The 24,927-nt window shown below is 35.8% G+C and overlaps 1 protein-coding gene across 1 annotated transcript in view; it reads right to left on the reverse strand.

Annotated features, from left to right (window-relative positions):
* The window catches only part of MALRD1 (MAM and LDL receptor class A domain containing 1), a 240,940-nt gene that overhangs the window by 111,261 nt on the left and 104,752 nt on the right, over window positions 1–24,927 (reverse strand). Inside the window, exons 26-27 of the mRNA XM_032092895.1 lie at window positions 11,368–11,613; window positions 9,541–9,698 (exon numbers count right to left, since the gene is read on the reverse strand). Coding sequence (XP_031948786.1) covers window positions 9,541–9,698; window positions 11,368–11,613 — 404 coding nt within the window. The remainder of the gene's footprint in view (window positions 1–9,540; window positions 9,699–11,367; window positions 11,614–24,927) is intronic.

The following is a 24,927-nucleotide window of genomic DNA, read 5'->3' on the forward strand; positions in this document are numbered from 1 at the left end:
AATTAAATTCCAGAGATACTGACTTTAAAAGACTATACTTTTAACTAAGGGAAAGTCTAAGATTAATTAATGTGCAGCTAGTGAGTCGGGGAAGATTTTCATTAGTTCTTAATTTCTTTCCATAGCCCACATATTCCTAAAACAGCTAGACTGGGAAAAGAAAAAAAGCAGAACTCTCTTTCTTTTAGTAAGTCCTGAAGAATAGAGCTGGTGTATAAAAAGTTAAAGAGATGGAAACCCATATACGTAATTTTTGACTGCTAATAAGCTTTTTGGTAACATACTCCCTCTGAACTCCCGTGGAACACAATTCTGAACCGGATCACACTGTAAAAATGTTCAGAATAATGTTGTGCACTGCAGAATCCTTCACGTCTAATGATATTTCCATGTCATAAATAGGAAGAGCCTTATAGTGTTTGCTGATCAATGAAGTGAATTAGATGCCTCATGTATCAAAATTTAGATAGTACCTCTTCTGGATCACATTGGAAATTCTTATTTAAAGAAGTTTTTCTTCCATGAAGATCAAACTAAATTAAACTGGAAAACAGTAATATACTAGAGCTGTGCTATTCAGTGGAAAGCGTGGAAGGCAAGAGTGAGGTGCTGAGGGGAAGACCAAATCACATCTAAATATAGACTGAAAATTTTAATTGGATGAATGGCAGAGTAGCTTTATCATTCTGTCACTTAAAAGAAGAAGCACTTTATTCAGATGCCTAAATGAGATGGTATAAATGTACAGAAGACAAGTGTAAGCAAACTATTTAAAAGCTGAAAGATGCTTCACGTTTGTGCCTTGATTTATTGATTCAGCCAAATATAGATTGAGTGTCTGGTCCACAGTAATTTCAAACAAGAAAACAGTTTCCAATAAACTGAGAAGTTAAGTATATAAAATAAATGTTGTTATACAATTGGACAAGCCTAATTTTCCTAAAGGTCATATGACCTTTCCACAACAGCTCACTCTTCTTACATTTCAGTGAAAGAGAAATTGACATCCATAAAATTGGATGCCAAATAATAATTTAAATGATTAATAATAAAATGGAACTTGTGGTATCGAACCTTATCCTATTGTTATAATAAGAAAGGTGTGGTGACATCTCACAGTTTAGAGAAAAGAGATGATTTTGCAAAGAAATAAAGTAAGGTTACTTGCACTTTTTTGTTCACCTTTCTTTTAATGGTTTTAGTATCATAAGTTTTCGAATTAAAGCTAAAATATATCACTGTATTTTTATTCAATGACTGCTATCCAACAAATAAGAATGCTTTCCATTATAAGATTTTTTTTTCACTTGTATGAATTTGAATAGTAAGCAAAAAATTTGGGCTGGTAGTTTTCGTTTAGTATGAATATCTGAAAAGCATCCACATCAGGTTTTGACAGATACAGTCTCAAAGGCTCGGGTTTTTTGTTTGGTAGGTTGTGGGTTTTTATGGAATGCTCATTCTCTTTAGAAAACAAGACCCCAATTCTGCTAAGAAAATGCTCATATTTTGAACACACCCAGTTACTCCTGGTTCACATTACAGCTAAGATTAAAAAATTCTCCTTATTTTTTAATTCCATAAGATCCATACTTATAATAAATTTTTTTTATTAAAAAACAAACAAAAAAAAACTTCCACAAACTTTCCAGATCATCTAAACAACTGGAGCTAAAGAAAAAATAGTATCATAGCTGGATTAAGAGCCTCTACTCATTTGATATGTGGGATTGAGCTAAGAAATGCAATTTTTAGTGTTAATCTTCTTCTTTTAGTGCTCCTGCTGAAGGCAAAATCAAATATAATCTGCAGACCACACAGGTACACCCACATATTCCAGACTGTATGGCAAATGGTCTGTAACTCCTGATTTTAGTAGTATTACAGTGTCATCTCTCATGACTTCATTAATTTAAACAAAAAATCATTTTAACATGGTTTCTTTAGTTTTATGAGTAGTTTAAAATTCCTTATATGAGCTACCTGATCTTTTTTAATTTTGCAGATATGGCCTGGCAAACCTTGCGGAAACACATTACAAAACAATGAGGAACATTGGGAAGTGCTGAGGGAAGCTGGAAACCTGAGATGTGTGACTGAACAGAAAGATTATTGGAAGAATTTGAGTCTACAAAGATAAGAAACTGCTATGCACAGACTATGGGGTTTCTGTGAGTGGGCAGGAAATTAATCTCTGAGCTGCCATCACCCTTGCACCAGCAAGCACCATGAAGTTACCGAGTCATGGAAGGGTTGGCTTCCATAGCACGGTGGTGGAAAGAAACTGATGTCTCTCAAAGCTCCCATTGCGTTGACACTGTTATTCTCTGCTGCAAATAATACCTGCTCTCTACAACCCTCTTGGATGTCAGTGCATGCAATGATAAGACAATTCTACTTCACGTTATGGGGTCAACCTACAAAAAAATACACTTAGAGATTACTACAGTCATAAATATGTATACTAAAAAATTCCTAGTCTGACTCCCATGAAATTAATTAGGATCAGGTCCCTCCATTTTGTGAAATAAATTATGGCAAATACAGAAACACATCTGGTTTGGGGTGTTTCTGAGGTCTTTTTTTTTTGTTTGGTTGCTTTTGGGGTTTGGTGGGGGCTTTTTTTTTTGTTTGGTTGGGTGGTTTTGTTTGTTTTGTTTGTTTTGTTTTTGGGTTTTTGGTTTGGGGGGGTGGGGTGGTTTGGTTTGGTTTTTCTTCCTGAAGCTAATGAGGATTCAAAGCTGAAGGTCAGAAACTGAAAAAAATACTGCAAAGATAAAAATTAGACTCTTACGTTAAGAACCCTTATGAATTAATCAAAGTAATTTTAAGCACACTACAACTTGATACTGCAAGCCTGCCAAAGATCAAGGACTACCAGAAACTAGAACATCTCCAGGACACTAAAAGTGATCTGTGAATTAAAAATAAAAGTTGCATTAAGGGAATTCAAAACCTGTAACAAATTAATGTTCTGCACCATGAGCGCTAGTACTACATGTGATCTTGCTGAAGTTTCACAGTATAACATCTGCTCAGTTCAGTATTTATTTGAAAAAATGGAAGATACTTTTCTCAGTGGAAGACCAAGGGGCTTCGGGGGGTAAAAAGAGTGAATGAGAAAAGGAAAAAAGAAAGATCTTCCACCTTTTCTGAGGTCAAATGGAACTCAAAAATGTTCAGTTTTTTTCTTAGAACATTTCTTAGAAATTTGGGGTGTTTTGTCCAAGTGGGGCGATTGATCAAGAAAATTAGATACTGTATTGGGATTTTAGATCTGATCAATGCTTTATGCTTTGTAAAACTATCAGCAGGCACAAGGTTACATCTTGCATTATTTATTATCTTAAAAAAAAAAAAAGATAGGTTAATTAAATTTCTGAATTCTTTAGCAGAAGTGGTGTGGAAAATGCTCAAAGCTCAAGGGTATACTTCAGAGGCTATTGTTCAGACAAAGTCCTATGCCTGTTTCACAGTTGTTATAAAAAGATCTGATTTTGATGCCTGTTGCTTCAGTAAAAATCATTAAACAGTAGCTCTATCATCCTTCAAAGAACTCTGCCCTGAGACCCATTTAAATCACAACTTTCACTGTCGAATGTGTGTCCTGAAAAGTGTTAGAAAAAAGCAAAGTATGTCTGACCTGCAAAGATCCCAGAGTCACTTCAAAGTCTCATATGATAAAAAGCAGCAATATAAAAGGAGCACTCTATGAGATTATGAGCTGACAAGTCAATAAAGCAAATCAGTCCCAGAGATCTCTGACTTGGGGAATGGGTTCAGTGAAACAGCACTGGAGAACTGTGCAGTGTGGAGGGGACTGAAAGTGCATTTGTTATCTATGTCACATTATGCTATTTGGTGCCAGGCTGGGGCAGTGGTATCAACTCTGGGACACACGGCTTGTGACTCCACATGGAATGTTACAGGATATTGCTGAGTTGCTTCAATGACTCAGTGTGCATCACTCTGTCTAAATCTGTCAGACTGCCCAGTTTTATAACTAGGCACTGCCCTGCATGACAGACATGCCCTAGTCACACTAATCCTATACTATTCATCACCCTCAGCTCCTAAGGGAGGAAATGGTCAAGTTCTCAAAGAATTTGAAGGAAAAAAACCTGATAATTCACATATGCACAATTTCACTTACATGTATCTCTAGAAAAACAATGATTGTAGGTTACAAATCCTCTCATGAACCTCTTGTCTTCACAAGAAGGATGCCAAAATACAAGGGTGACTATTCAACTCTTTTCAAAATACTTTTTTCCTTCAGAGGATGTTTAAATACATTATTCTCTCTCACCAACTCTTTGGAATGAATGCTTACATCTGGTTGCAGTATAGGAACACAATTAATTATATTCTTCCAGTAACTGACAATAAGAAGATTGAAATAACTTCCTAATGTACTCACCTGAGAAAATAAAACACACTGAATGGTGTCTGCACTGTAAACTCTCTTTGAAAAACTGACTTATTTCTATTTAATTCTCAATTTGCTTGGAAATATGCTTATGTCATTGTGTCAGAATCAGGCCTAAAACAACCCTGTTTGAAACAATGTCTATAAAGATGGAAAGTGCTGTTTGAGATTCAGGAAATACAAATAAAAAATTATCTTGCTCTGGGGAGTAAAGATGCCATGAAAGTTACTCTTGACAAGTAATACTGTATTTCACAGTATCTCCACTGATTTCCTTCAGAACTCTTGGGACTAATATTCTCTTACTCTCACTCATTAGTCAGACAAGACATTTCATTGACTCAAATACAAGTTTTAATACAGTTCGCAGGTCAGAAACGGGAGTAGTAGTTTAAAACGGTGTCCTTTTGAGAGCTGTAGATACTCATTAAATAAAAGCCATATGCTGCTGTGTGGAGTGAAATACTAGAAAAATTTACACTTCGCTGTTAGTTTTAAAGAATTTTGCTAATAATTTAATTTTGTCTACAAAATAAACCTTATGTCTATGTTTATTAAATCTACAGATATTCTATATTTTTTGGAGCATGATTTGAAGTTCAGCAAACTCTTAAGTAAAGCATTCAAGCAAATCTTTGAAAATTTAATTTCTTTCTCTAGTTTCATGGAGGTCAGATAATTTACTTTGAGGCTACCTGAACCTGATGCAATCTCTAACTTCTACATTAATGTGAAGGGCCAATTGTTTTTCATGCAGTCAATGAGAAGAATCCATGTAGAAATACACATTCTATATTATGCTGTGAAGTAGAATAAGCGGTTTTCTTAAGCCTTATTCTTGATTGAATTCCCATAGAAGTAGGGTCAAATATATGGATTTGTAAACATCTCACTTTTAGCTACTTGATCCTACAAATACAAATGTCCAGAATGTAGCAGCTGGAATCTGCAGCACCTCTGCTGCAGATTTTTATCTCCACAGCCCAGGATAGTAGACCTCTCCACTAAAAATAACCAGGGAATTAGAAAATCCACTGTGAGTGATCTATACCTGAGCTCTGGCACCTGCTAAGCTGTACACTTCTACATTACCAACCCTCTCCTCTCTACATTAGGCTGGTTAAAAGCAATAACAATACCAAGGGAACAACTGTGACGGCTTCCAGCTTTTGCTGAGAAGCAGCAGCCAGGTAACAGGGTTTGTGCTGCAGCAGCCCTGAGCAGCTGGAGGAGGCTGGGTGCTGGCTCCAGCTGCCTGCTGCCCTGGCCAGGTCAGGCTGTGGATGCCGCAGTATAAATGGGGCCCTGCTTCACTTGCCGTGCGCTGGCCAGGACCTCTTGTCTTCCTGAATATCATTATGTCTTTGCTCATTTGTAACTGGATGGAATTAATTAAATGCCTGGGTAAGGTCCACTGGAACTTCCTAATGAGATCCTGTGTGTATTGGCCTTGTCACAGTCAGCAGAGGGAGTCACTAATGGCAGGTTTCACCTTCCTTATTCATCTGCATACTTGTTTTAGAGCCTTGTTTCAAATCTTTGAAAGAATCTTCCCCTAACTGTACTAGATCTGAAATAATATTTTTTAATTAAAATGTCTATATACGAAAGCAATTAACATTGATACCACAACAATTATTTTCAACAAATGGTTTTATCCTTTGTTGCTCCTTTTCTACTGTGATACCTAGGACTTTCTTTTTTTTAATGCCAGAGACAACTTAAGCAGCAATAGAAAGCTTATTCTAGATCAGCAGAATAATAAAATGTATTACCCCTTTCACCTAATAATCTTGCTTGCCCCTCTATAAGCATGTTTAAAAATACATGGCTTCTTCTGACTCATAAAACAAACTGAGTGCCGATGAGGCACCCCCCCCCTCAGCACTAAAACAGGCACAGTGAACATGCTGCACTTGATCTTTGAAATATCTCCTACAATGCTATTCTCTTACAACTGCCACAGACAAGACCAGAATGTCTCAAAATCTCACTGGAAAAAGTTTTGACTAGTTATATCCAGATCTCTTTGGGGAATGTTCTGTTAGCTTTTGCATCACTATCAAAAACTTTGTAATTTGAATTTCGATGGGTGGTGAGTTGGGTATTTCAGTTTTCAAAAATAGCTGCACTGTCAACATCTTTTGTTTACATAAATGTTGAGGGGGTCAATTTGAAGAATACTATATGTTTTCAGCTAGTTCAACAGCCCATAACTTTGACTGTATTGTTATCATTCCATACACAGACAGTTTTCTTCAAAGAATATGTAGTACAATTTCAAGAGAAAAAAAATCAAAACAACAGTAACTTCAGAGAAATTCCATTAGGAAAATGAATTGATTTTCTCTAGCTGCAAACCTTAACAAACTAAGTTCATGCTTGGCTATAGTACCCTTTTATGGTCTTTTAGTTTCATTTCTCATTTTTGTTTATCTCATAATCTGAGATACCACTTTAGTAGTATGATAGATAATATTCTTAGACTTACTGAATGTGAACAAGCAATGCATACATTAAGAAAAGACACTGATGCATACCATGAACTACAAGTTTTTAAGAAATGGCTTTAATTCTTCCTCTATACTATATTTCCTCATCTTTTCATTGCTGTGCCATTTGTATATATAGTCTTCACTGTCATTTAAACTTTCAATGGATATGGTGACTTCAGCCAGAGACAGTTTGCTAAGTTTTAAATTTGAGACAGTAATTACCTTCCCAGATCTTCTCTTCCTTGCATTTTCAACTACTCACTACCTACAGATCTGATTTCACTGACATTAACTTTACTTTAAATCAAGGGATACTCAATCTGGATGGAAATACGAACCAGCAGGAGAAGCTTCAGTATGACTTCCCGTTACTATGTGTTGTTTAATTAGATTTTATTCTTAGAGACACTGCTAAATAGAAACTCAAATTAAAATATGGGCTTTTGGATCCTTATAAGCAGCGTAACAGGTAAATGTAAGATGATCTACAAAAAATCCCAGGTACAATGATGAGAATAATTTTTCCTATCTCCAAGTAGAATTCTTGCTTTTATTAAAAGAAAAAAATTGAATAAGTCATGACTCAAATGTTTTCTATTCAGACTGCCTTTAAAAATATCTTTAAACTCCCTGGAGACAGGGTTTTAAAATAACGTAAAAATAATGTCTTGAAAGTTTATTAGGATAATAAAATAAGGTGAAAATAAGAAGAGGGCAATGTCTCAGTGCAATAAGAATAAAACAAAGAGAAAACATATAGAATATTCCCAAAACCTAGAAAAAGGAAATTTTATTGTCATATATAAAATTCCATTAAAGTCATATATTTGAATCTTAGTATGGCAGATCTCTACAGGCTATAATGATAGGATATATTATGAAAGGGATAGCTATCTAATAAACATCTGCTCAGATTAATATAGAAAAAATATATTAAAACAATTTGTCCATTCTGAGGGCGGAAAAAATAATTGCTGGACACAATCAACAGTGACACAAACACTACATGCAAACGACTCACACATGCCTGATGTGTCTAGTATTTATTTTCCACCAAAGTTAGTCTGCAACTTAGCTTATAACTAAAATTAAGCAATCTTAAAGTGCTTATAACTACAATATTTAGTTACTACAAGTTACACAGTGCAGTAATGAAATGACAACATAATCTGATGTTTGAGTTAAGATAAATATTTATCTATCTTTGAGTTAAGATAAATATTTATTTTCACATTCATTTTATGTAATGGGATCTATTTTATATAATGGGATCTATTTTTGTTTTCATTTTTTAATACATTAAAAATTGAAAGTTATTTTAAGACAACAATTATTATTTTTCTGTAATCTACTTGCCTCCTTTACAAATTTGAGCCTTTCTAGGGAAAAGAACTATATAAATACATCTCAATAACTATACAGTTACTTGATGAGTGGTCTGCGGTTATTTGTAGGTGTTCGGACTAATTCATGAAAAAAATCTCCTGATGCTTGTCAAAGGTTTTATCGTTTTTATATTTCAGGAAGACATATCCTAGCTTGTATCTCTAGATATTAAATCCTATTGAAGTCTTTTATCTTTCAGTCTTTAAAATTATTTTTATATTATCCAGAATATTGGAGAAATAATTTTTAGTAATTTATTTTAAAGGAAAAAAATATAATTTATCATTTAAAGTTAAGCCAGCCAACATATGCACTGGAGATAGAAACTTTAATGCACTTCACCAAGACATTATTAGAGATATCATAGGAAGGGAAGATAACAGACATATGGCAAGTAAATTGCACCATGATTTGTATTTGAACAACCAGAGCTCCCTGCGCAGATACAAGTAAGCACAAATACACACACTGTCTTTTGCAAAGTTTTCTAGTATGTCTAGAAGTGGTCTATTTGGTCACTGTGTCTGAACAGTGTTGATTATTATTTTCTACATAAGAATTAATTTCTTGTCTGAACTATATAATAATTTAAAAATTGCTTTTACAAGCAGTTAATCCTTTTTAATGAACAACAAAGGAGCAGCCAATTTTTTACAAATGTCTCAGTTTTCACCTGCATATTAATAACTAGACAGTCTTTTAAAATAATTTTTTGGTCATCTCACATTTAGTGAAAAAAATATATTTCTAAATAAAATTGATTGTGTACTCTGTACCTGTTTATATAAAAATATAATTATTTAATGCAGTCATATTTTTGCATTTTATTCTAATTTTGTGTATGTTGTCAATTCTTTTTTTTGTGTGTTATCCCATCAGAACAATAGGGCTGTATACTGATAACTACCAATCAGGACGGCAGCAAAATATGAAAATAGCCTCACATGGAGAATATCAAAGAGAAAGGTACTATATGGGAAGAGGGGAAAATGAAAAGAGGATTTTAAAAGATTTTCTGTGGCTTTTCAGAGAAGCTTCTCTTGGAAGAGAAATGCTAAAAGCATTTTTAAGAGACTGGAGTAATAAAAACCAGCACGGAACCAGGAGGTGCGTGGGAGCTCTTCCAGTCTATCAGCTAAACAACAGAATGTCACAGTCTGAAGCACTCTGTGGGAGCATGTACACCCTTACAGATATAATATATTCAAAAGAAAAGGGGATTTTTATTACCTTAATCAGAACCTGAATATGTCCCATGGCTTTTGATAATTTGAAGTACCAGAAGCTCATCACACAAGTCCTGCTTGATTCTTTCCATATGGAACTCTTCACATGGGCTTTTTCATTTATTAGGCCTGTTGCAGTGGCCTCAAGATATAGGAAATGCCCTGAAATTAAATGACGTATTACTAAAAAATGTTTTAGATTTTCAAATTAGATTCCAAAACTGAGCAAAGTAAATGCAGAGACATATGAAGCACACTTCCCTCATAGGTCTCATACCAGTCAACATCAGCTTAGGAGAAAAAATTACCAGATCCCATTCCTTGTGCACTTCTTATACCAGGAGTAAACTGGTTGTAGCAGCTTAAGACTTGGATGGGCCTATGTAGAAATCTGGGAACACTTCCATGTTTTCCAGCTACTTTGATTATATGTCCCCCCTGCTGGACAGCAGTAGTTGCAATTCGGACAATACGTCATACAATAGCCACATCATGATAAATTTCAGGATGAAGTTTCCTGAAAGGTAATCTTCAAAATAGCAAGTCACACTAAATAAAAACTTCTGAAACATGGAAAAGACCTTTCTGCATTTATAAATCATTAGGTATCCCTAATGGTTCATATTACCTTTTATCATTTTCAATTTACCTATTATCATTTTTACTCTGTATGCATATTAATGCACATATAAATTATTTAGTCAGAGGAAATTGCAAAAAGAGATGCCTACAGTCAATATTTTTCAAGACTGATATGGTCCTTGAGTCTTCCATCTTTATTTTTAATCAGAAGTATAAAAAATTCTCCCAACTTTTCAAATTCATATTTTTAGTTTGTACAAATAAGAAATGTGTATTTCACATAAACATAAATGTAGTATAAGTAACACACTTAAATTTTAATTGCACATCTACTAATGTTTCCATATGAATTAGGCAAAAAAATTTTACTTCACTAGATATTGCATAAACGAATGGGCTCATTCTAACTTTGACACTTCTCTGGCTAACGTATGACCATAGATGTTTGCCATAGTATTATGGGATAAGAAATTTGCCTTTTTTCCTGAGGTCAAGCATATATTTAACACGTGTAGTGATGTATTTGTGATACTACCTTCAACATATATATTATTAGACAGTGAAGATGAATTTTTTTTTTCTACATATTTTCAAGTTTATTGGGTTTTGTCCTTCAGCAGCTCCTGTAAACATTCAACAAATACTACCACTCCTTTGTGCAACTCTGCTGTGAAATATTTCAATTTAAGGTCAGTTCTGAGGTCAGCCTTGGTAATGTCTGCCTGAGCTATGGGACCTTCAAAAGCAAAGGATGAAGGCACAGAGCTTGTAGCAAGAACATGAACAGATAACTGAGTGCTTTGGCCAAAAAAAGCCAGGAGATGCACTAACAAAGGAGCTTTGTTTGTTTAAATTTATTTATTTATTTAACATTATCTAAAATTAAAGTATGAATAGTCACTATGGGAAACTGTAAGCTTCCTGGAAACAACCTCAAGCTCTGGAGGAGTGGGACCCAGTGGATCTCAGAGCTGAGCTAACTCACCCTTACAAATTGCAGCCAGACCAAACGCCTCTCTCCAGACAAGTATCAAATTATTTTGCCTGACTCATATGAGAAAAAACCTAAGATTCAATTGTCCTAAATTAAAGTTATTGTACAATGGTAATTAATATTTTTATATTGTAACACATCTAATTCATTAAAAATGACAGCCTGATTAGATATTTTAGTACTCCCCTTCTGCCTGTGAAGGTATGAAACATTTCATGAAGGCAATTATATCTTGTTTGTGAACTAACAACATACCAGTTCTATTTCCAAGCGTGTGGTCCCCGGGAGGTCTAAGACTTTGAGGTGAGCCGACCCCTAGCACCCAGTTAAAATTGTCAGCCAGGGAATTTTGCCAGCCACATTTGCCATTCTCAAAGGTGCAGGAAGTTCCGCATTTACTCTCGTCTGTATTATCCCCACAGTTGTCTTCAAAATCACAGCTTTGTTCTGGTCTGTAACACTTGCCATTCTGGCACTGCCTATGGCCATGTGAGCAGGAGCCTGAAAAGAGAATAATGAGGGTGTCCTGGTGAATCACAGTGCCATGCATCCCAGCAAGGTTACTGGAAGGTTACGTTTCAGAGAGCTTAATATTTAGTGGGAGGAGGGTGGTCCAGAGCACTTTAATTAAAATCCTTTGGTTCCCCTGAAGTGCCAATCCATTATCAGTTTATTTCTTTTGTATTTTGTCAAGTGATTGCCTAAATAAATGACTGTTTCCCTTGTAAAGCCTCAGAGGGCAAGCTCCAGCCAGGCATTCCTTCACTAACAAAGCTTTCTAGTCTGACTTAATTGCTGACATTCTCCTTTCATGTGGTGTTGGATTAAATCATTTTATTTCAGCTGCAAAGTTGAGCCTACTTTAGGAGCCCTAATTTGGAAGAAGAAACTTTTCTGTTTTAACTACAGAGGTTTGCCTTTTAATGGATTTTTTTTTATGAGTTCAGTAGGTTGGCGGTGTCCTTTTTGTCCAGTATTCCTGCCATTATTTAGGGATAATTCTGCTATTGTACAGCCTAAAGATTGTAGGACTCAGATCACAGGATCTGTTTCCAAGTTTCATGTTTTCATTTCAGATCAGTTTCTGCAGGACTCTGAACAAAACATAGCAACTTTAGTACATTCTGTAATCAAGAAATGAAACAGAAAATTCTGAAATGGACCCCTTCCCATTTACTTTGTACATTCTGCTCTGCCAGAAATAAATTAACAAGCATAATTTTACTTAAAAATAGAAGCATCAATATATTAGCTCAACAGAAAAAAATTTGAATATATATATGTCTAAAAGTTGCACAAGTACAGGGAGAATCTAAGTTAATTGATACTGAAAATAACATGGTGCTAAAAACTTGTTTCCATTACCACTGTATTAATTTAAAGGTGCTAAATGAAATTCACATAAGGCTGAATTTTATTAAGAGGTCAGAAAAACTGATTTATTAGTAAAAAGAGGATAAGAGATGGGGTATTCAGCGGTCATGTTGGCAACATCCATCCCATGGCATTTGTTTCAGTCAGACTCTAAATTACAAATACCCCAAAGTGAAAAAACATTGTCAGAACCCTTTGCTGTAGGTTTTGGGTAAAGTGAAAACAAGTCATTTTATTCCTAGATGTCAGCTAAAGAAAACAAGTGTTAACCTCTCCTTTTTAAGTAAAAATCCTCCTAATACAATCCTTATTAAAATAAATTTAAAATACAAATAAATATTGGAATATGATAGAAATATCTAGCAAGATTTCTAGGGAAATTATTAATTTTTAATTCCTGATTTCTTAGTAACATAAAAATATGTATCAGGCTTGATGATTGTGGTTTGGCTTTTAACAGTTGCTCAGAGAAAGGACGAAAAATTTCTGATCAAAAAGACACAAGTAAGAATAAAAATCTCATGCTGACTTGGAAAGTCAAGAACATCAGGAAAAGGTCTCCAGATCTAGAGACAAGATAAATGGGTAATCTGACCAGAAGAAAAGAACTTTTTTGAAGTTCGCAACTACAAGTTTATAAAAGCATCAGTGTGATTTTTATTAGTACACAATCTCTGAAAATGGTCCTGATCAAAAGAATGGTGCAATAGTATCGATCAGTCAGTGTCCATCAGAAACTTCTATCAATCTTCTTAAGAATTTCAGTCATCTGTGTTGTATCCCAAAGGGTGACAGAGATTTATTATAAAGTTGCAGCCTAATTTAAATGAAATATATTTTTAGGAGCTAGTTATTATAATCCTATCTTTCTTTTATGGGATGGCAGTAAGAATTTAGCAAAACAATTTTTTTGTCAGCAAACTAGGAATTTAAGTTTCAGGATGCAGTTCATGCCTTGAAATACTTTCCCTTGCAGTTCAATGATCAATAATTGCAATAACTATTGAATTTTGAGGTCCCTTTGTAGCATTGCCTCCAATTTCAGGTTGAAAAAAAAAGCAGAGTTGAAAAGTGGAAGTCTTTGTTTCCTGAGGAAAACAAAAAAATCCATCTTGAATCCTGGCATGAATGAATCTTTTCAAGCATGTGTAATGAATGATATTACACTGCCTAACTGAGTCTGTAACGTGACTTGCTTCTGGATGTACTTCCATAGTATAGCTTCTCTTTAAATGACATTTCTAAGGCTTTAAAACTGCAGGGAAAAAAACTCACCAAACAAACAAACAACCTCCCCTCCCCACAAAAAACAACCCTGAACCTACATGAAAAGGATTTTTTTTTGAGCTCTCTTCCTTTCTTCCCTACTTTTTCTCAATCCTAATTGTTCAAACACTCTGTTATATAGATTCCTGTGGGTATGAGAGAGATATATAATTGAGAGGAACTTCTCCTTAACAAGGTTCAGTAAATTTTTCCTCCCATTTTTGTCCTGTGTGATAACTGCATCAACACACTAGGCTACAGTAGATCCTAAGAGGCTATTAGACCTCCTTTCAGATAAATATCTTTTTTCTTATCTTTATATGTATCCTTCAGATAAATAATCTTTAAATTGAGGGGGATTTATACAACAGAGGAAAACAGCTGCACCAGTAAATAATCCCCTTGTTTATTCAGCCTGAGCAAAATCGACAGGTGAAACTGCTATATTTTAAAATATGTAGTTGGGACAAGGATTAATCTCCTTATTTTATAACAGTGTTTCTCTTAAATATTCTGAAAAATAAAATGTACCTGCAAACATCAAGAGAAAAAATAAATTTTTCCAGAGGACAACCTGTCTTATTGTTGAAAACTGAGGCAAAGAAGGTCTCAAGTATTCAGCCTTTTCCTCATCTTTGGTAACTATATTCCCCCCCACATACAATAAGGAATGGAGGTTTTCCTTGGCCCTCCTTTTTCTATTAATGTATTTATAGAAACATTTTTATTATTCTTTCCAGAAGTGGCCAGATTATATTCTAACTGGGATTTTTAAAAGTAGTTAAATTTAGTAAATTGTTAACCTTCTTAAACTTATTATATTTAATGGTATCAACATTGTTGTTTTCCAAACCTAAACCAAATCAAATGAATGGGAGAGTTTACAATTATCAGAATAACCCATCAATAGGTGTGAAAATCTAGATCTGCTTCAAAAGATTTTTAAAATATTTTATTTACACTCACATCGATAGAAGCGTACCTTCTTCTAAATCAAAGCTAGAGCTCCTGGAGAACCATTTTCTGGTATAGAGGCCAGAGTAGTTAATCAGCAGACTAAGAGTGTGACATCCCAGGGACAGGGGCTCTCTGGATAATTTAGATCTCTGAGTTTTACCCTGCAACAATTACGCCATTATCCTTCTTGCTCTGAGTTGACATTACTGTGTGACTGAAATCTATGTGTCCTTAAAAAAATAATTTGTTAACAAGAACATCTTTCCTCTAATATCTTACCAGTATAGCCCAAGGACACCGAGAAAAGTGCTTTTATCACTGTTGATGATGCATAGTAATACTGACTTGTCAGTGCAGGAAAGTGAGAAATGCATCTCATTTCAAAAGCAAAGCTTTAGAAATTACAAGAATTTTCAAAGACTTTCAGATGTTGGGTTTTGGGGAAAAAAAAGATTTAAAAAGTATTATACTATATCAGATTTTTTTTTTTTTTTTAAGGAAATAGCCTTTTTTTCTAGAATTGAGTGCAAACATTTGGTTTTGTAAGCCTTGCAAGTACCTTGACATATTGATTTGCATTGTGAACAACTGAAAGTTAGAAAAACAACAGCTTGAGTTCATTTGCAAAAGAGACTTTTAGAAGAAATTGTTAACCTTCTAAGTCACGACCATTACAAAGAAAGAGCAGATGAAAGCTTCTCCAACAACCAAAACTTCCTCAACAGATTTCTTATCTTGTCCATTCCGACACACAAGCACAAGAAAATTATTTTCCAGTAATCAGATCCAGTAATATTCAACCTCAGAACCGAAAAGAACCAAAAACATAAACAGCAAGGTAGCCTATCACTGTTCTGTATTATTGCCTCCATCCACAACAGAGCACTGAAGAATCTTCTGTGTTCTGTTTGTTTGTACTTTTTTATTCAGAGTATTGGTTTTTATCAGTCACTCAATACCCTTTAAGACATACCCAATCTGTGACACATTCAATGGGTCCTAACATGGTGCTTTACTTTATTTAACGTAACCAGAAATCCTGAGCTAAAGGCAAGATGGGCAACTCAATGCCTCTTCATACTGAGTTTACTGCATGTAAGATAAACAGGGACATGCTAAAAGCAATATTATTAAGAGCAAAAGCTTCAGTTTCAGTTGCTCAGATGCATGTAAATGTGCATTCACTCAAAAGAAAAAAAAAAACCAGGTTTTGACTAGAGAAAGATACAAGGTCTTTTTAACTCCTCCACTCTTACAGTGCTAGCATACTAATACCTTCAGTAATAGAAATACTGCATACTTTCCATGTTGCTTGAGTAATTCTACCCCTATTTTGTCTATAAAACATGCTAGTAGGTCAACTTAAAAGGAAATTTTTAGTTACTTTCTTTAGGTGGTAAATCCCCATACTGAATAAGAAGAGACCCAGGGCTGGATTCATTGAAAGATACTCCTTCTATTGCAATAACATCAAGATTGGTTTATTCCTTGCCAGAAAACTGAAACAAGATATACAATACATGTTAATACTGTTATTCCAGTGCTAGTCAGGTGGTTTATGTCTCCAACATAAAGAAAAGGACAAGCGAGGAAAACTGCTGTAACGGGACATACGCTTAATGGGAACAGTGATACATCAGTTCTTTTATACAGTCTTCCCTCTCCAAAGGCATGTTGAAATTTATAACCTATCATCTTGAGGGTGGAAAAAGAAATACTAAGAGAACAGGAATCCACATCTAGTTTTTAAGCAAAGGTTTCTCAGAAAAAATAGTATTCATCATATGCATCTACTACAGTGAGAAATATTAATACTAACTACAGTGCAAAATTTAACTCACACTCCTGAATTTACTCTTAGCAAAAATCCAAAATAAAATTACATTGCACAAAATTTTGGTTTGCTCAAATAAATGAAATCTAAATATTTACTGCCTGAACTCCTTAGTAAGGGCACAGAAAGAAGAAACATTCCTTAGGTATCGAATCCACAATCCTAAAAGTGTGTCAAAAACCTGTAGTATGTCCTTTAGAAGTACAACTTGAAGCTCACATAAAATGTATCTTATAACTATAGACCGACATCTTGCCTGAAGCAAATCAATGTAACAGTGCTTTTATGAGAGCCTGGACTGGTGACTAACTGGTGACATTTCTGCCTTAGACCCCCAAATGGTTTAGTTGTGACCTCTTGTTTAATGGTCCAACTTTCTATCTGATTTGTTTGGAGGGTGGAAGAAGGGATGGCATCTGCATTTCCTGGTGCCGAGAGCAGGCTCTGGTCAGTTGTTTCTGATGCATTTCTGATGGGAGAAAAGTCTGGAGATTGAATTTAAAGTATGGCTTGAAGTAAAGCAGACACGCATAAATCAGAACAGTTTGACCAGGAGAAGCAGATTTCACAAACTCTGAATGGCTGAGGTATGTCAGAAGGGAATTTCTACAAGGAGATCAAAGAAAAGTTGGTTAAACAGTGAAGTTAAAGCATTCTATGATTTTATAACTGAATCTGAAGGGGGAGAGATCTTCACTGGCTGCACTGGAATATGTGTTCATTTCATATTCTCCATCATACCCCAAGCTGTTTCCCAAAGCGTACAGTGGAAGGTGAAGCTGCACTGCAGTGATAAATCACCTTTGTACAACTTGCCAGAGCTGCTGGACTGTGCCCAGTAAATGTGATAGGTGGAAAGCACTTCCCTCAAATCCTACTCAAAGCCTGACCAACCAGCTCTAATTCACAGTCACAGCCCTGACTCGGAGACCAGATGGCAGGACACTGTCCTGGCCAGATTAAACTTTGGTGAGAGAAGTCAGTGGACATGCAGTCCCAGAACCTGAGAAACACTGGCTCCAGAACTGAAAGTGTGAACAAAAGTATGTTGAGAAACCTTTCTCTGGCAAATAAAGGCATGTAAAAAGACATAGGAAAGTAGTAAATTGTCTTTCTATCATACGTCCACAAGACCTCAAATGTTTTCCAGAAAATGGCATTTTCTTCACCATGTTAGACACTATGAGGTGGTCCAGTCAAGGCTTTAATTTGACAAAAGATTGTTCAATATTCAAAGGGGAAGATAACAAGATACATCTATTATCAGCTGGGGATCTCTACTATTTACGAATGTCAAGTTCTTCCCTTAAATCAGTATTAATATTCAACAATACAAATGTAAACTACAAAGGAAATTGTTCTGGAGAATTCTCAGTTGTGTACGGATGGGATTAAAGTGTGAAAGAGCTGCAAGAAAGATAATTTGCTCAGAATTTCTATAAGAAATTACAACATTTAAACACAGCTATATTTAAACTCTTCAGAAATATGTGAGTAAGAGTCAGGTGTAGGAGAAACTAACACTGTCCAAAACTGATTAAATTGAATCTCATGACCCCTATGAATCCTCATCTGTCATTGCTCAGAAGGACTAAATTTCAGGACTACTGTATTTGCCACATCCATCTGAAGAGGATATGATGATTAAAAGATTTCATTGATGTCTTGAACAGCCCTCCACACACATTTAAGCCTCCACTGAAGACATCAACAGGAAAATGAAAAACGCCTAATGCTCGGTGGAGGAGAAAGATAACAACAAACTCCTTAATCACACAGTATCTTATAGAAATATAGCTTCAAATATGGTCAGCTTTTCCCTTTCCTCTTAGTTACATATTTGTTCTCAGACAGTGAAAGAAAAAGACTAAAATTATACCTATAAAGTCAGCAAAAGTGCTTTGAGGTGAGGTTCTGAAAACAACAAGGATTACACTTGGCACTGTTATGCTGTAATGTTGCTACACTGTCTCCTAGTGTGATTAAGGAGATCTGTTCCTTTTGTTCCAGCCAGTATGAACAATTAAGACAAAACCATATTTTTATTGTTCTCATTTAACGTTAATCCAATCCAGTACAATCATTTATTCCCAAAAGCATTAATAGCTTTATTAACGGCACCACCATTCAGCATGTGTTCGCGTTTATCAGCACACTTTGAGGTAAGCGAGTAGTAGCACATCTGCTTAGCAAGTGACTGAACATGGAAAGAGCAGAATAGTTCATGGTTAGAAAGATAACCCTGATGAAACTGTTTGATGCCACTTTACAGGATTTCCACAGCACTTTCCATGTAAGCTCTGCCATTCAGCTTTCCTCTGCTTGGAAAGGAAGGTAAGGGAAATACAGAGGAAAGTACCAACAGCCCTGAAACCCAAAAAACAATACTACGTAAACCCCTCATATTTACCTAACCCAAACCTTCATCTCTAAGTCAAATACAAGCCAAGTTATTTCTTACACAATCTTCTTTTGAAGCTTTGACAAATTCCTTGTTCTACTGCTTGTCAACAGAGTGGATCTCATGAGCAAAGTGGAGATTGGCAGCTGTCTTGTCCACAGTGACCACAAAGCAATTGAGTTTAAAATCTCTGTTGACAAAAGGAAAAGTGCCAAAACCTCATCTCTGGATATGAGGAGAGCAGACTTCAGACTGCTCAGGCAATTAGTGAGTTTCCCCCGGGAAAATGTTTTTGCAAGTGCTGGGCTCCATCAGTGTTGGTTGCTTTTTAAACATCACCTCCTAAGGGCACAGGAGCAGGCAATTCCCAAATGTCGAAAGTCAAGCAGGTGAGGCAGAAAGCCATCTTGGCTGAACAGGAATCTTCTCTTGGAAAAAGGGCAAAAAAGGAAGGTGTATGGCCAGCAGAAGCAAGGGCAGGTGAAATGGGAAGAATACAGAGGTGCTGCTTTCCACTGTAGTGAATAAATTTGTGTGGCTAAAGCTCAGCTGAGCAGAGCTGTTGGGGACAATAAAAAGAGTTTTTTCAGGTATATTAATGGCAATCGACCCACTACAGGAGGAGGATGGTCTCCTTACAAACAGGGACAGAGAAAAGGCAGAGGTGTTCAGTACATTCGTTACCTCTGTCTTCAACATGGATGATGGACCAAGGGGGTTATCTGACTTTTAAGCAAAATATGATTGTGGTCCTTCCACAGCCAAGAATGCTTAATAAATTTTGACAGCTAACAGTCTTTTTACCACTTATTTGTGTATTAACTTTCTTTATCCTAACGCTAAAGAGCACCCAGGCACATCTGGTGATAGCTGGGTACCTTGTGAAAGCTAAAATATCATTTTACTTGGAAGTCATATTCTGTTGAAAAATTCGAGAAAAAATATCAGAGAATGAAAATGAAGCTGTGCAGTGAGTTGCCTGAAATCTTTCTTGGTGTAAAGCACAAAGTATAAACTTAAAAAACATTTGAGTTAGATCTTGTTTCCTAGATTTAGAGAAGGAGAATAAAGAACCACACTTGTCTTCAGTCTTAACCACACATAAGAAATTTTGTTCCAGGACGTCTAGAAAATTCAAATGCCCAGCAAAGGTGTACTGCACTTAAGGTAAAATAGGACTAGATACTGTGAAATACAACTTTTTTTTCAGATTACTTTTGCTGATGCAAGACTTAACAGTAGAAACATTCAATGTTTCTAAGGAAGCTCTGTACTGTAACATCATTTCTCTACTTTTAGATGTGTGAGAAAAAGAAAAGTAATTGCACACCAGTAAGAGTAATTTGTTATCTAGTTCTTGGAATGCAGAGCAGGGTTAGAGCTTTCACATTCTCAGTTCACCCAAAGAAAGTCCAGCTCTGAATGTGTAATATGTAACACATAGGGAAAAGTCTAGTAATGAGAGCTAATAATGTCAGCAGCACTGGTGGGCCTGAGAAAGCTCGGATTTGGCAAAAGTCTTCTTATTTGGTTCTCCCAGTAGGGAGAAAATGAAAGAGCAGGGCTCTTTAAGAGGGTTCTCCTTTATAAATATAGTATCAGGAATTCCTCTTACACTTTTTGGAGCAGTTTGGTTATAAAAGCTATTCCCAAACCCTAGCTACTCATTGCCAAAAGGAATTACCAGCTCATACTATGAATGTAGATATAAATACCTGCCCTCACCTGCTGCTCAGAGGCTCACATCAAACTGCCAGCACTGAAAATTCATTTCTCCCGACCTTATATTTATTTGGATGCCTGCTCTGGGACACCTTTCTCAGAAACAAGTCTTTGGAGACCCAAGGGCTAAAGAAAGTTTTGAAGATGTTAAATAGTTTTGTGAAACCGAAAAACAAGTGCTGACAATGCCCTACCTCCAAGGACCTTAGATGACATTAATCATGTACTGAGATGACATTAATCACATTCTGTTGGCCAGTTTCTAGAGTTGTAATCAGTTATGGGCCCAATCCAGGCTCTGCTCTCATCTGACTGCTGCTACAAAAAAATTTGTGAGCTTTAATTTCACATTCAAGGTATTAGGTCTGGGAATACCTAGAGGAAAAAATTTGTTTCTTTGACATAAAATTATAATAAATTATGGGAAATTTCTGCACATTATCTTTACTGAACATACTTTATTGTATATTCAACTGTTGTAGTTGATTAGGGACTAAAATGTGTCCTAAATCCCCACAGAATACTGGAAAAGATATTTTTAACTCCTTTGAAATTACAACCCATTCTAAATTTTTATCATTATTTTTCAAATTAGACTGGTACAACTATATGGGATTTTCTTCTTTAGTTTAGCAAATGGGCACATTGCTTTCAAACCATTATGCAATCTAGTAAGTCTAGAGCTCAAAATAAAAGGAGATAAATCAGAGTCCAAGCTACCAACAAGGAAAAATGATCAGAAGAAACTGTAGAATTAAAAAGGTGGTACAAGGGCAGTATTTCCACTTAAATTGATAAAGTACGGTGATTATAATTACACAGACTTGGAATTTGACAGGAAAAAGCTTAACAGAATTAGAAGATACACAACCAAAATCTGTAGGCTGTATATTTTTCTCCTTCACACTCAACAATTTTCATCATAACGGGTGCAGAATATATGTGGAAGTTGAATTCAAGTCACCTGTATGAATGACTACTTCATAGTCAAAAGCAGTAGCTTCATATCAAGCTCCTAAACCAATCCACATATTCTACAGTATTTCCACCATTTTTCTGAATAATATGGAAGTAATGGTATACTGTATCAGAAAGGAGAGAGAAAAAATAAACATGTCGATTTCTTAGTTTTAAAATACCATAATGAGAAACCTTTTGTATTATTTTATAGGTAAAAATGAAAGTTGCAACTTGCATGGGACTTCATTCTACTTACGTCTGAGACTACATTGCTGTTCAGGTACTAATGAAGAAAAAAAATTTCACAACCTGAGGTACATAATTAAGGCAACTATAGACAGAATCAGTCCTCCAAAAGAAATTATAAGTCCTCTTTATAGGCTTGTTTTTGTTTGGGGGCTTTGTGGAGGGTCTTTGTTTGGTTGGGCTTCTTTAGGCTTTTGTTGTTGTTGCTTCAGGGTTAATTTTTTATTTTTGTTTGGTTTCAGTTCTGTTTTTATTTCTTTCTCTTCCCAGAACTGGTTTTAAAATGCTTTAGAAATTCTACTTCATTCGTTTCACATCCTGTTCTCTCAGGCAATGGTCAGTGCTGGCTGTTTCAAAGGAAGCTATAAATGCTTTGTTATTTGATTAGTTCTGCATAAAGAGATATTTTTTTCCTCTTTTCAGTAGATCATATTATGCACTGAAGCATAAAATTTTATTATTCTTGTAATTATATATTAGTTACAAAAACTGCCAAAGTTATTTCTATTTAAGTGTCCATAAACTTTTATAGATCTAATTATAACTGCAAAAGAGTGATGTAAGCAATATCCTTTGGCCTTTAGAGTACACTCTAGAGTTTTGAGCAATATTTCAAATGAAATATTTTTGGCAAATCTGATTTCCTGATTGTTCTATTACTTTGTGTATATTTATTTTAATTATGTTGATTACTGAATTCTATACATTTTAATTTTTTTTGTGAAGTAGAAACTTGATTCAAAAATCAGTATGGAACAAAAAAACCACACCAACCAAAACATAAAAAACAAACAAACAAGGAAAGAACAGAAAAACAGCAAGGCAATATTCCTTTATGTTTACTTATAAAACACAAGGGAAGTGCGTGAATTATGAGTTAAGAAACTGCCAGTGATACAAAGGTATTCAGGGTGCTATAAGCAAGGAATAACTATGAATAATAGGAAAAGTCTTTTTGTGAAAAGGAAGTGGCTTAATGGGGCTGTACCCAGTGCTAGTTATGAACTGAAAAAACCTTCCTGACATCAGCTGCCATTGCAGGGCACTTACTTTCCTATAATCCAGCCCCAACCGGTGTGTCAGTTATTTTCTACAACTACAATGGAGATAAACAATCACAGTTTAGCAAATTAATTGCATCCTGAGTGACAATGAAATGTGATGTTAATTGAGTTACACAGAATAACACAGTCTGTCTTTCACAGGTTGTGAAATCCTATCACTACCACTCCTAAAGAGTGACACAGCACAGTACTGAAACTGTTCCAGGAACACAAAAGCCCAATGTTCAAAAAGGACAAAACAATCAAGGCTTTAGGATTTTTCAGGAAAGAGAGAAAAGAGAAAAAGAATCATTTTGTTACAGTATCATTCTACTGGTCATTCATTTCCTTACTGCTCTACACAGACCTGATTTTGTAATCCCAAAAGAGTATCGTGGATTTTTTTAAAAGTCAGAGAAAGGAAAACATATGGAATAGTTTCCATGTAAGAAATAAGTTGAAACTCCTTCAGTGTATAGTGTTGCATAAGGATGATTGCACAGAGAACAATATGGAGTAGGTATGTTTGGCTGTTCACTATTTTCAGTGAAAGGAGACGGTGAAAACAGAGTCACTTTCTCAGCCGGTGGCAGAACTGTACAACTTGCTGCAAAAAGTGAGAAGGGGCTATACTTCTGAATGTGTTTCCAGGGAAACTAAGCTCCATACAGAAGGCAAATACATTAAGGTTTAGTACATATCCAAAACCACATTTGGTTCATAAGGTCTCCTAAAAAGGAAATATTAGGAACATTAAGAGGAAGTGTCATATATGTTCAGCATCTCACTGACATCAGTAGACAGGATATCAAGTGAAATGGACCTTGATGTGATTCTCTGTTAATATTCTTATATTCTCAAAATTCTTAAAGACGTGTTCCACACTTCGGTGAATTGCTTTTAATTTGCTGAAAATAACTGTCTTCTCTCCAAAACTGAAGTCAGCAGATACCAGTTCTGTAGTCTCCGGGAATAACTTTTCTTTATTGTAGCCTGCTAATCTGATCAGGCAGCCCTTGGCAGCTGTTGTATTCCCAGGTGAATAGTACAGAGACATGAGCAGAAACTCTGATGAAGGGATATGCAATTTTTATAGTCAGTAACAACACTGCAGGAGGGAAGGGATAGAAAGAAGAGAGGAAAACCAAATTTAGAGATCATGGAAATTGTTGTGAAATCCATGGTGTCTCTTTGTAAACAACTGTAAGTATAAGATATTACTCATGGATAACTTGTGGATAACTATTCCACCATTAACCTCCACGGGCTGCCATGAAACAGCCTAACTCACAATGGTATTCACCAAAGGCTGCAGGGGAATCTCTGCTCCAGCACCTGGAGCACCTCCTCCTGCTCCTTCCTCCCTGACCTTGGTGACAGCAAAGCTCTTTCTCATGCATATTCTCTCTCCTCTCTCTGGCTGCAATTGCTGTTCTGCGACAACTTTTCCCCTTCTTAAATCTGTTATCACAGGGATGCTGTCACCATCACTGGTGGGCTCAGCGCTGGCCTGCAGTGGGTCCATCCTGGAGCCAGCTGAAATTGGCTCTGTCAGACATGAGGGAAGCTTCTGGCACATTCTCACAGAAGTCACCCCTATAGCCCCCAGCTACCAAAACCTCACCACCCAAAGCAAATACAGAAACAACTGCAACTTTCACAAGGTTCAGTGTGGCCAGGGACTCCTTATGGGCTCATGTGGATACAGGCAGCCCTTTACATAAGGCCGAATCTAACTCAAGAATCTTAGCACACTGCAGAGACACAGCAATAGGCACAAATAGCATTGCTAGAACAAAATTGTCTTCGCATTTTCCTGCACACAGTACCATTGTAGCATATGAGTAAAAACTGATCTTAATACAATGAAAATTTGATAAGGGCCAGCCTAAAACGATGTTTATTGTTTCTCAGGCCCAGCAATTTCAGTGGTTCTCAGTGGCTTTGCACTTCAGCATTGTTGTTGCTAAGCAGCATGTTGAGAACAATCTACAGAATCCTGTAGTTTATAG

The sequence above is a fragment of the Corvus moneduloides genome, chromosome 1, assembly GCF_009650955.1.
Source record: "Corvus moneduloides isolate bCorMon1 chromosome 1, bCorMon1.pri, whole genome shotgun sequence".
NCBI lineage: Eukaryota > Metazoa > Chordata > Aves > Passeriformes > Corvidae > Corvus > Corvus moneduloides.